Source organism: Scyliorhinus canicula, chromosome 13, assembly GCF_902713615.1.
Source record: "Scyliorhinus canicula chromosome 13, sScyCan1.1, whole genome shotgun sequence".
In the NCBI taxonomy this organism is placed as follows: domain Eukaryota; kingdom Metazoa; phylum Chordata; class Chondrichthyes; order Carcharhiniformes; family Scyliorhinidae; genus Scyliorhinus; species Scyliorhinus canicula.
This window is the reverse complement of record NC_052158.1, coordinates 70,021,989-70,034,811: the sequence shown is the minus strand read 5'-3', so window position 1 is coordinate 70,034,811 and position 12,823 is coordinate 70,021,989. Positions and strand designations below refer to the sequence as shown.

The window sequence follows — 12,823 nt, the reverse complement described above, 5'->3', positions numbered from 1 at the left end:
CAGAGTCACTCGCACCGACATTGACAGACAGGATTTTGTAAATGGAGAGATGCGAAGACTATTGCAATCCGGTATTAAGGGCCACAGGCAGGACGGAATACAGAGATGTGCTTTGAAGTTAAATGTGTTATGAGATAGGAGGAATGCATGTATTATCTAGCCCCACTATTCCGCAGGTGGTACCATTAATTTAAAAGTTTAATTTACTCACCAAAATAGCCATTATTTACCTTCTCTTTTGTTACCCAGAATAAATGAGCATTAAACTTCTTAGTTTATTATAAAACAAAACGTCTTTATAAAAGTTGCAACTATTGGTTAACAATGGCAATCTTCTAGTGTTACTATCTATCTCTTCCTAAAAATGTCCCCCAGCATACTTGCACACAGATACACAAAGGACAAACAGTCTCTGTGGAAATGGGCCATAGAGAATAGACATTATAAAATAAAGGATAGATTTAACAGGGTCTCAATACTGTCAATCTGGAGTTCCCTTGTGTGAAGACCAGGCGAATGTCTGGAAGTTCTCACCAATGGGAATTTGGCACAGAGGAGAATAAAGAGCTGGATCAATTCTTCTTGTCTCAGCCTTGCAAGTCTAGATGAGGTGTGGCGGCACGGTAGCACAGTGGTTAGCACTGTTGTTTCACCGCCAGAGACCCAAGTTTGATTTCCGGTTTGTCTGTGCAGAGTCTACACGTTCACCCTGTGTCTGCGTGGGTTTCCTACGGGCACTCCGGTTTCCTCCTACAAGTCTCAAAAGAAGTGCTTGTTGGGTGAATTGGACATTCTGAATTCTCCTTCTGTGTACTCGAACAGATGCTGGACTGTGGCGACGAGGAGATTTTCACAGTAACTTCATTGCAGTGTTAATGTAAGCCGACACTAATAAGGATTATTATTATGAATTCATTGCAGCATATTGACAACCACACAATTTCAGGCAAGGCAGAGAGAAAGGGAATCCAGTAGAATAGCCTTCCTTTTTCTGCTTATTCCCCAACAAGACAGCCTTCACAATCAGCAGGTTCAAAACTTAAACATTCTCTCTGTGATTTTTTTCAGGAAGTCTTTGTCTTTCAGTTTTTCCCCCCATCAATTAAAATGATTGCAATTCAAATCAAACAAACAATCTTCTCAAGTACCATGCAGGTTAGGTGACTTCTTGGAAAAAAATTAGGCTTGCTCCCAGTCCAAGGTGAATATATAACGTTTTAAAAAAAACTCCAGGTCAGCATCCAAGGGTTCAGATAATGCAGTCTCCCTCCATGCTTCACATTTTGGCTTTGAAAGGTATGACTTTCCCAATAAATGTGATAACTCTGTTATTAACATCTTTTTGATTACGTTAAGGCGAGTTGTGTTAATGGAAATAAGTGAATTTGATCATTACAATTGTTCTGTTATTTCACCAAACTCTGAAATATGGCACCTTAATGACTCATATTAAGCCTTGCCTCATTGAATGATAATCAGCTTGACTGGCGAATTAGGTGCTATCCCACTTTTTGATGGGAGAGCATTTGTTCTCGAGATTTGAGTTGGAGGACAAGGTGCAGATAAACATTCTAAGCCTGTTGGATTAGCAGATCAGTTAACATGATGGAGCCATTGCGGAAACTGTGTGTCGTTTCCAGAGATTCAGCTGAAACACAGTATGTTGAGACTGCTTTGCTCCAATAAGAACATACAGGAAGTTAAAACGTAAAGTTATACTAACTGTAACAATTATTATTTTATATAGCTAATCTTTTTCCACATTGACACCTTGCTTAATGTTGCTTAATTGCTTTTACATGTATTTTAACTTGCTTGTCTGTGGTCTGTGGCGGTTTTGAGAAGTTCAGAGGCAATCTTTCTTTTAATTTAAAAAAGAGAATTCCCATTAATTGTCAATTTAGCATGGCCAATCCATTTACCCGGCATATCTTTGGGTTGTGGGGGGGTCAAACACGGGGAGAATGTGCAAACTCCACATGGGCAGTGACCCAGGGCCGGAATCGAACCTGGGTCATTGGTGCTATGAGGCAACAGTGCTAACCACTGCGCCGCCATGCCACCCCTGTTCAGAGGCAATCCTGTGGGACGTTTAATCCAATAAATAATGGAATAATTTTGAGATCAAGTACGATGGAGGGGTGTTTGATAGTGCAACACTATTATCGAGCCAATTTACCTTGCACGATACACCTTTTAGGCAGAGCAATTTTAGACTCAAAGTATAGATGTTTTGGTCTTTCAAATTACAGTCAAATTGCTCTTAAGTGCTGAGTTCATACAAGCTACTAATTAAAATGCCAGGAAAATTCATACGGATGCAACATGACTACGGTACATGTAGTCTGCTTGCAGTACCTTCTGTTCCTAGACAGTCTTTTCATGGCATAGAAAATTTATTTGACCACGTGAGTGTGACAGACATGATGTGAATGCTGGATGTACCATTTGTATGATGGAGAAACTGCACTGGCTCATTAGATTGCATCTTTCATCATTTCATTTTGCCCAATAGATTGAGAATAACAACAGTTTCTGTTAGTATTGTCAATGCCTCTGGTGTAATCTGACCAACTAAAGTATAGAACTATAGGTGACCTCTTGTGGTTTTGTCCATTAATTTGCATTAAAAATATAATTGTGATCCATCTACTTCTTCAGACGTGATCTCTGTAAACTATGCAAGTAAAGCCTGTACTTTGTATTCTGACGGTTGCAGAATGGTAGAGTACCACAAGCGAATTAAGAAGCTGGAGGTTGAATGTCGGGAGCTGCACACTAACCTGCAGGAAATGGAGCGAGCCAATCACGCACTGAAGAATGAATACAACACTCTCCACGTTACCTTCAGCAACCTCGAGGAACGGCTGCAGAAAATGGCTGATGAGAACCGTCACGTAATCACACGGTGGATGAGTGAGAAAACACAGGACGCAAGCAGGCTGAATACGGAGAATGAGAAAGACTCTAGGTAAATGCTGAGGTTCAATTGTGATTTGATTTGCTACTGTTGTGTAAAAGGTGAAATCGTAACAGTGGGGATAAAAGCAAGTGCTTTAGTTTCTTCATCTTACTTCATCTCTCTCCCAGTCTAGTGATGGAATCACTGCATTTTCATAAGTTCATAAGATAGAGGAACAGAATAAGGCCATTTGGCCCATCGAGTCTGCACCGTCATTCGATCATGGCCTAGCCTTAACTCCTGTCCTGCCCATTCTCCATAACCCTTCAACCCATTACCAATAAAAAATTTGTCTAACTCTTCCTTAAATTTACTCACTGTCCCTGCATCCACACCACACTCTGAGTAGCAAATTCCATAGATTTGTAACCCTTTGGAAAAAATATTTTCTCAACTCTAAAATTTGCTACCTCTTATCCGAAGTCTATGACCTCTCGTTTTAGAATGCTCTACAAGAGGAAGCATCCCTTCCACGTCTACTTTATCCATATCTTTTATCTTGTATACCTCAATTTGATCTCCCCTCATCTTCTAAACTCTAGAGAATAGGCCTACATTGTCAACTCTCTCTTCATATGACAAACCCTTCATCTTTGGAATCAACCTAGTGATGAGTCAAATGCTTCAAAATCTTGTTTCTTCCCATTCTTCAAAGATACAGTCCTTCCATCCCTCACACAAACCCAACTATTTCCTTTTCTGTCGATACACCCGCCTTAATTCTCAACATGTCTTACCTCTTGGTCTCGCCATCTCTTCCATTGCTAAAGTTGCATGCAGAATGCTTACTTTCTTCTGCTATAAAATGAAACGTGAAATATCCATTCAGCGGCCTTTAACTCGACAAAGTACAAGTCTGTTCAAGGTTTGATTCCTACTCTCAGTTCTTATACTTCTCATATACTCCTGAATGGGGTACAGGAAAACAAACCATTTTTAGAGTGAGATGAAATAATGGTATGTACATCAGCTTGGCTTATTGAGCAAGGTGCATGTTTCTGCAACAGTAAATTCTGTGTAATCTCACAGTTAAAATAATCTTTATTGTCACAAGTATGAAGTTACTGTGAAAAGTCCCTAGTCGCCACATCCTGGCGCCTGTTCGGGTACACAAAGGAAGATTTCAGAATGTCCAAATTAACCTAACCAGCATGTCTTTCGGGACTTGTGAGCGGAAACCAGAGCACCCGGAGGAAACCCACAAGGATACAAGGATAATGTGCAGACTTCGCACAGACAATGACCCAAGCCGTTAATCGAACCTGCGACTCTGGCGCTGTGAAGCAACAGTACTAACCACCGTGGATAGTTCTTCTATCAACCGTTGTTTCACTTCATCGCATACAAAGACATGTACGGAAACAGTAATGTGGTTGAGTTAGGAAATGTGTGCTTGTAATGTTTTCTTTGTAAATAAATGTAAGACTGAGTAAAGAATGACACCAATATCCAAATGACACAAATATCAACCATACCTTCCAATCTTTGTCAATAATTAATGCCATGACAGTCAGTCTCCTTAGAACATGGCTTTTGTGCTCATTGTTTACAGCAATTAGCTGCTTTGCATGCACTTTCTTCTGTCTGAATCCTCTTTCCCAAAGCTATTTGGATGATATTCTTTACTCAATTTTACACTTATTTACAGAGCAACCATGACGAGCATTTACCTCCTAAACTCAACCACATTAATTGATTGATTGATAGATATTTATTGTCGCATGTAGCGAAGTACAGTGAAAAGTATTTTTCTGCGGCCAAGGGAACGTACACAGTACATACATAGTAGACAAAAGAATAATTGACAAGAGTATACGACAAATAGTGATTGGTTACAATGTGAAACATGGGCCAAACAAGAGCAGCATAGGGCGTTGTGAATAGTGTTCGTATAGAGAACAGATAAGTCCAAGGGAGAGTCATTGAGGAGTCTGGCAGCTGTGCGGGAAAAAGCTGTTCCTATGTCTGGATGTCCGTCCATACATCAGTGTCCATACATCTCTCGTATGTGATCAAGTGAAACCACAATCCGTGTCCTTGGCCTGCATATAATTAACACAATTGTTATATAATTAGCTCCAAATCCTATTCTAAATGACACTTTCCCAGGGTCTCAGATTGCATCTCAGGGCAGCACAGTGTTAACACTGAGCACTGTTGGTTTGCAGTACCAGGGACCTGGGTTCAATTTGTTTTTTCTTTATTTGACCATGGGACCTTGGCATCGTTGGCTGGGTCAACATTTATTGCCCATCCCAGAGGGCATTTTAAGAGTCACCCTCATTGCTGTGGATCTGAAGTTGCATGCAGACCAGACGGGTAAGGATCCCTAAAGGGCATTAGTAAACCAGATGGGTTTTTACAAGTATCGGCAATGGTTTCATGGTGATCATTAGACTTGATTCCAAACTTTTATTGAATTCAAATTCCATCATCTGCCCTGGTGGGATTCAAACCCAGGTTCCCAGAGCATTACCCTGTGTCTCTGGATTACTAGTCCATTGAAGATACCACTACGCCATTGCCTCCCCACAATTCCAACCTTGGGTGACTATGTGGAGTTTACATGTTCTCCCCGTTTCTGAGTGGATTCCTTCCGGGTGCCTCAGTTTCCATAGTCAAAAGATGCCCAGGTTAGTTGGTTTGGTCATGTTAAATGGCCCCTTAGTGTCCAACGGTTAGGTTGGTTACGACGATAGGGTGGAGAAGTGGGCCTAAGTAGGGTACTCTGTCAGAGGGTTAGTACGGACTCAATGGACTGAATGACCTCGTCTGCACTGGATATTCTGACAGCCATCAAGCATTGAACTCCTCAACCTCCCTCCATCTTCAAAATACTTATGTGTTTCACGTTAGCTGCCCTGTGAGCCTGTGCATGCAACTTGCCTTCTGATACACATTGAAGCAAATTGACTCTTGGATACACAGCCTCCTGGTTCATGAGGCCACGGTCGATTGAATGAAATGCAGAATGTTGTGGATGCTGGAAAACTAAAATGAAAATGGAAAATGCTGGAAATAGTCAGCAGGTCAGATAGTGTCTGTGGAGAGAAGTCGAGTTGTCATTTCAGTTGGCTGCTCCATAGATGCTGCCTGCCCAGCTGAGTATTTCCAGCATTTTCTGCTTTTATTCCTGTTCCATTGAACCCCTGCTGAGCTCAGTGACTTGTGGTTTGTGTGTTAGAATCTGATTCAGTAAGAGATTGGTGGGATAGAAATCTCCTCGTCGGATAGATTACCTTGTACTCATTCTTTGCTCCAACATGTTCAGTTATCCATTCATGTTTTGTGCAATTTATTAATTATTTTTTGTCATTAGCCAGGTATCTGTTCCCTGTACAAAATCTGACCGATGCTTCTTTTTATGGCAGATCGTTTATCCTCCTGGGAGGAATCGGAACGTTGCCTGTGATGCCCACGAATCACAAACGCACAGATCTGCCACTTGCTGAGAAGGTGAAAGTCGTTGCAGCCTTACAAGGCCCAAAAGCTTCCTATGCCTCTGTGGCCAAGATGTTCAGCATCTCAAAGAGTCAGGTCGGGCGCATCAGCCAGAACAGGGAGAGGATTCTGGAGGAATGGCGGCAGAATGCCAACCCCAACCGCAAGAGAAAGAGGAAGGGGAAGGACATTGAGGTGGAGGATGCCCTTTTGTTGTGGTTCCAACAGGCTGTGGCTGATGGAGTCCGTGTCTCGGGCCCCATGCTGAAGACGAAGGCCAAGGAGTTCGGAGAGGACCTGGGCCACGATGACTTTGAGCCGACTGATGGGTGGCTTTCGAGATGGAAGGCCCGGAACAATATTATTTTTAAGAAGGACTCCAGCGAGCGACACGATTATGATGGTCCTGCAGCATGTGGGCGGACTCCAGAGAGGGGTGAAGTCAGAACCAGAGTGACTGATATTGGCCATAATGTGAACCTGCTCGATGCAATCCAAATGCTGTATCGGGCCTATGGGAACATGGAGCAGACTGCCTGTGTTGACCCCCTTCATGGAGCCCAGCTGAAAAAGGATGTGACCTGCATGGGTCCCAGGCTCCCTAGGGATGATCTAAGTTCAGCCAATTCTTGTCCCCTTTTGCTCCCAATGAAACAGGAGGAGTCGCCTGGCCTGCAACTCCAGTCTGAAGACAATTGTGTCACAGCCAAGAGGCCCCGACTGGAGGATTTGGTGCAGGCTCACATGGTTGGCAGAGTGTTGCCAAACACGGCCTCTGCGGTCACCAACAACGAGGCTCTAGAGTGCGTGAGCAAGCTGGGAAACTGGCTTCAACTCCAGGGACCATCAGGAATTTACGAGCCAATGCTGTGCATGCTACGGGACATACAGACTGCAGTGGCAACTTCCCTGAGGTAGACATTGGGTTTGCTGGAGTTGAAAAGGAAGTTACAAAAAGCTGGGATTCTGGAAATGAATCTATAATATTTTTAATTAATTTTTCCAATTAAGGGGCAATTTAGCATGGCCAATCTACCTACCCCTGCATATCTTTGGGTTGTGGGGGTGAGATCCACGCAGAAACCTTTTGGGACACTTTGTTGGAACTGGACAAAGAAACGACCAAGGTAGAAAACTCTTACAAGGGTTTTCAGTTCTGATGGGCAGCTGTGGTTTCAGCTCTGTAATTCTTGGCCTTAATTTCTGTCTGTCTCTTTCTCTCTCGCTCTCTCCATCATTAAGATATTTCTTAAGACCTACCTCTTTGATTGTCCTTTATGTGGTTTGGTCTCAGAGTTTGTTTGATTGTACACCTGTTAATTGCATTAGGAACATTGGCACTATATAAGTGCAGGTTGTTGTTGATGGATCTCAGCTGTAACACCAACATCTGGGAGAGACTTGACTGACTCGCTCTGCGTCTCTGGTGATTTCTGTTTTGATTTCCAACTTGAACTGATTTCTTAATAGTTTTTATACATGTATCTGGGATACTTTATATACTGAACAGCGGTGAGGATTTGAAAGTATGTTGTATTATATAGAAAATAAACTCCACTAATTTATTTAGAGAAACCTTTTTTATATTTACAATGATAAACGGGTAGCTGAGTCTTATGCAGGCTACATTTTAACATTTAATACAATTGAGTCACTACGTTACCTGGGTTTAACGTTTGTAATGGTGTCGAATAGATGTTCAATTCAGGACCACATTGTATGTGCAAACTGCTAGACTACATGCTGGACCGAAAAGCACTACACACTTAAATGGAACAGACCCCCCCCCCCCCCCCCCTTACAAGAATAGAAACATTGGGCAGTATTATACCAGAGGTGTGCATGGAATGGTCTTATCTGATGTCTTTTTTAATATTCATTCATGGGATGTGGGCAATGCCAGCAATCCCAGCATTTATTGCCCATCCCGAATTGCCCTTGGGAAGGCGATGATCTACGTTCTTGAACTGCTGCTGCCCATGTAGTATAGGTACACCAACCGTAGAACATTAAACATTAGAACATTACAGCGCAGTACGGCCCTTCGGCCCTCGATGTTGCGCCGACCCGTGAAATCATCTGAAGCCTATCTGACCTACACTATTCCATTTTCATCCATATGTCTATCCAGTGACCACTTAAATGCCCTTAAAGTTGGCGAGTCTACTACTGTTGCAGGCAGGGCGTTCCACACCCCTACTACTCTCTGAGTGAAGAAACTGCCTCTGACATCTGTCCTATATCTACCACCCCTCAATGTCCCCTCGTGTTGGTCATCACCATCCGAGGAAAGAGATTCTCACTGTCCACCCTATCTAACCCTCTGACTATCTTATGTCTCTATTAAGTCACCTCTCAGCCTTCTCTCTAATGAAAACAACCTCAAGTCCCTGAGCCTTTCCTCGTAAGACCTTCCCTCCATACCAGGCAACATCCTAGTAAATCTCCTCTGAACCCTTTCCAAAGCTTCCACATCCTTCCTATAATGTGGTGACCAGAACTGCACGCGGCACTCCAGGAGCGGCCGCACCAGAGTTATGTACAGCTGCAGCATGACCTTGTGGCTCCGAAACTCAATCCCCCTACTGATAAAGGCTAGCACATCATATGCCTTCTTAACAGCCCTATTAACCTGGGTGGCAACTTTCAGGGATTTATGTACCTGGATGCGGAGATCTCTCTGTTCATCTACACTACCAAGAATCTTGCCATTAGCCCAGTACTCTGCATTCCTGTTACTCCTTCCAAAGTGAACCACCTCACACTTTTCCGCATTAAACTCCATCTGCCACCTCTCAGCCCAGCTCTGCAGCTTATCTATGTCCCTCTGTATCCTATAACATCCTTTAGCACTATCCACAACTCCACCGACCTTCGTGTCATCTGCAAATTTACTAACCCATCCTTCTACACCCTCTTCCAGTTCATTTATAAAAATGACAAACAGCAGTGGCCCCAAAACAGATCCTTGCGGTACACCACTAGTAACTGAACTCCAGGATGAACATTTGCCATCAACCACCACCCTCTGTCTTCTTTCAACCAGCCAATTACTGATCCAAACCGCTAAATCACCGTCAATCCCATACTTCCTTATTTTCTGCAATAGCCTACCATGGGGAACCTTATCAAACGCCTTACTGAAATCCATATACACCACATCAACAGCTTTACCCTCATCCACCTGTTTGGTCACCTTCTCAAAAAACTCAATAAGGTTTGTGAGGCATGACCTATCCTTCACAAAACCGTTCTGACTATCGCTAATCAACTTGTTCTTTTCAAGATGATTATAAACCCTATCTCTTATAACCTTTTCCAACATTTTGCCCATAACCGAAGTAAGGCTCACAGGTCTATAATTACCAGGGTTGTCTCTACTCCCCTTCTTGAACAAGGGGACAACATTTGCTATCCTCCAGTCTTCCGGCACTATTCCTGTCGACAAAGACGACATAAAGATCAAGGACAAAGGCTCTGCAATCTCCCCCCTGGCTTCCCAGAGAATCCTAGGATAAATCCCATCTGGCCCAGGGGACTTATCTATTTTTACATTTTCCAAAATTGTTAACACCTCCTCCTTGTGAACCTCAATTCCATCTAGCCTGGTCGACTGAACCTGAGTATTCTCCTCGACAACATTGTCTTTCTCCAGTGTAAATACTGATGAAAAATATCCATTTAACGCTTCCCCTATCTCCTCTGATTCCACACACAACTTTCCACTACTATCCTTGATTGGCCCTAATCTTACTCTAGTCATTCTTTTGTTCCTGATATACCTATAGAAAGCCTTAGGGTTTTCCTTGATCCTATCCGCCAACGACTTTTCGTGTCCTCTCCTCGCTCTTCTTAACTCTCCCTTTAGGTCCTTCCTGGCTAACTTGTAACTCTGCCTAACTTGTAACTGAGCCTTCGTGTCTCATCCTAACATAAGCCGCCTTCTTCCTCTTGACAAGTGCTTCAACTTCCTTAATAAACCACGGTTCCCTTGCTCGACAACTTCCTCCCTGCCTGACAGGTACATACTTATCAAGGACACGCAGTAGCTGTTCCTTGAAAAAGCTCCACATTTCGATTGTACCCATCCCCTGCAGTTTCCTTCCCCATCCTATACATCCTAAATCTTGCCGAATAGCATCATAATTGCCTTTCCCCCAGCTATAATTCTTGCCTTGCGGTATATACCTATCCCTGCCCATTTCTAAAGTAAACATCACCGAATTGTGATCACTATACCAAAGTGCTCACCTACATCTAGATCTAACACCTGGCCGGGTTCATTACCCAGTGCCAAATCCAATGTGGCCTCGCCCCTTGTTGGCCTGTCTACATACTGTGTCAGAAAACCCTCCTGCACACACTGCACAAAAACTGACCCATCTATAGTACTCGAACTATAGTATTTCCAGGCAATATTTGGAAAGTTAAAGTACCCCATAACAACTACCCTGTTAATCTCGCTCCTGTCGAGAATCATCTTTGCAATCCTTTCCTCTACATCTCTGGAACTATTCGGAGGTCTATAGACAACTCCCAACAGGGTGACCTCTCCTCTCCTGTTCCTAACCTCGGCCCATACTACCTCAGTAGACGAGTCCTCAAACGTCCTTTCTACCTCCGTAATACTTTCCTTGATTAACAATGCCACACCCCCCCCCCCTCTTTTACCATCTTCTTTGTTCTTACAGAAACATCTAAATCCTGGAACCTGCAACAACCATTCCTTTCCCTGCTCTACCCATGTCTCCAAAATTGCCACAACATCGAGATCCCAGGTACCAACCCATGCTGCAAGCTCACCCACCTTATTCCGGATGCTCCTGGCGTTGAAGTAGACACACTTCAAACCAGCGTCTTGCTTGCCGGTGCCCTCTTTTGAACTTTTAACCCTATCCCTGACCTCACTACTCTCAACATCCTGTACACTGGGACTACAATTTAGGTTCCCATCCCCCTGCTGAATTAGTTTAAACCCCCCCCCCCCCCCCCCCCGAAGAGCACTAGCAAATCTCCCCCCCAGGATATTGGTACCCCTCTGGTTCAGGTGAAGACCATCCTGTTTGTAGAGGTCCCACCTACCCCAGAATGAGCCCCAATTATCCAGGAAACCAAAACCCTCCCTCCTGCACCATTCCTGTAGCCACGTGTTCAACTCCTCTCTCTCCTTATTTCTCACTTCGCTAGCACGTGGCACGGGTAACAACCCAGAGATAACAACTCTGTTTGTTCTAGCTCTCAGCTTCCACCTTAGCTCCCTGAATTTCTGTCTCAAATCCCCATCTCTCTTACTACCTATGTTGTTGGTACCTATGTGGACCACGACTTGGGGCTGCTCCCCCTCCCCCTTAAGGAGACATCACGAACCCTGGCACCTGGGAGGCAACATACCAACCGTGAGTCTCTTTCGTTCCCACAGAACCTCCTGTCTGTTCCTCTAACTATGGAGTCCCCAATGACAAGTGCTCTGTTCCTCTTCTCCCTTCCCTTCTGAGCAACAGGGACAGACTCTGTGCCAGAGACCTGTGCCCCATTGCTTACCCCTGGTAAGTCGTCCCCCGCAACAGTATGCAAAACGGTATACTTGTTATAGAGGGGAACGACCACAGGGGATCCCTGCACTGCCTGCCGGTTCCCTCTCCCTCCCCTGACGGTAACCCATCTACCTTCTTCTTTTACCTGAGGTGTGACTACCTCCCTATAACTCCTCTCAATAACTGTTCGGATTTTGACCCAGTGACCGTAAAGGAACAGCGATACATTTCCTAGTCGGGATGGTGTGTGGCTTGGAGGTGAACATGGAGGTGGCAGTGTTCCCATGCCTCTGCTGCCTTGTCCTAGATAGCGTGAGGCCAATTGCAGTGTGGTGTAACTGAATGTTTGCTGCTGTTCCCACTTCATACAATAAAATAGTATGGTCTCTTGAGCTTGGAGTTTAATTGCACGTTATTTATGATCCATGTGTCAGTGTCGGGTTGTTGACACTGAAGAACTAAGATTGAGATATAGAAAGAGCAAAGATTTAGCATGGATTTCAAACCCAATTAAACATGGAGCTATTTAGTGTGGAAATCTGCACTGGAGGGATTTGATGGATTCTATGGACGTGCGGTTGCATGGGAATCTGGTTGACAGAATTGTCACTTAGTAATTGATACCGGACACTCTTTTGGATTGAATTTTAGTGACAAATATGCAGATGGTCCCCTGTCAATGTTGCAACTTGTCTTCCTCCAATATTTTTATTCACACTCAACAACAATTAGCTTCCATAGCAGCTGGCCCACACTCCCAACAAACTAATACTTACAAACTTCATGTGTGGTGCAAACGAGTTGGTCTGCTGAAAAAGTATGGCTGCTTTAGTAAGTTATGCATTGATTGGATGTAGAAACACAGAGGTTTTGGTTCAGACGAATC

The 12,823-nt window shown here is 43.8% G+C and overlaps 1 protein-coding gene across 4 annotated transcripts in view; it reads left to right on the top strand.

Annotated features, from left to right (window-relative positions):
- Positions 1 to 7,978, top strand: part of LOC119976178 — a 34,029-nt gene extending 26,051 nt beyond the window's left edge. For 2 of the 4 annotated variants that reach the window (XM_038816458.1, XM_038816459.1), the window contains exons 5-6: positions 2,720 to 2,971; positions 6,334 to 7,978. In XM_038816458.1, the coding sequence (XP_038672386.1) occupies positions 2,720 to 2,971; positions 6,334 to 7,321 (1,240 nt within the window). In that variant the 3' untranslated portion in view covers positions 7,322 to 7,978. Of the gene's footprint in view, positions 1 to 858; positions 1,683 to 2,719; positions 2,972 to 6,333 lie in introns of those variants that run through there. The other 2 variants (XM_038816460.1, XM_038816461.1) reach the window with 2 other exon arrangements.
- The last annotated feature ends 4,845 nt before the right edge of the window (positions 7,979 to 12,823 follow it).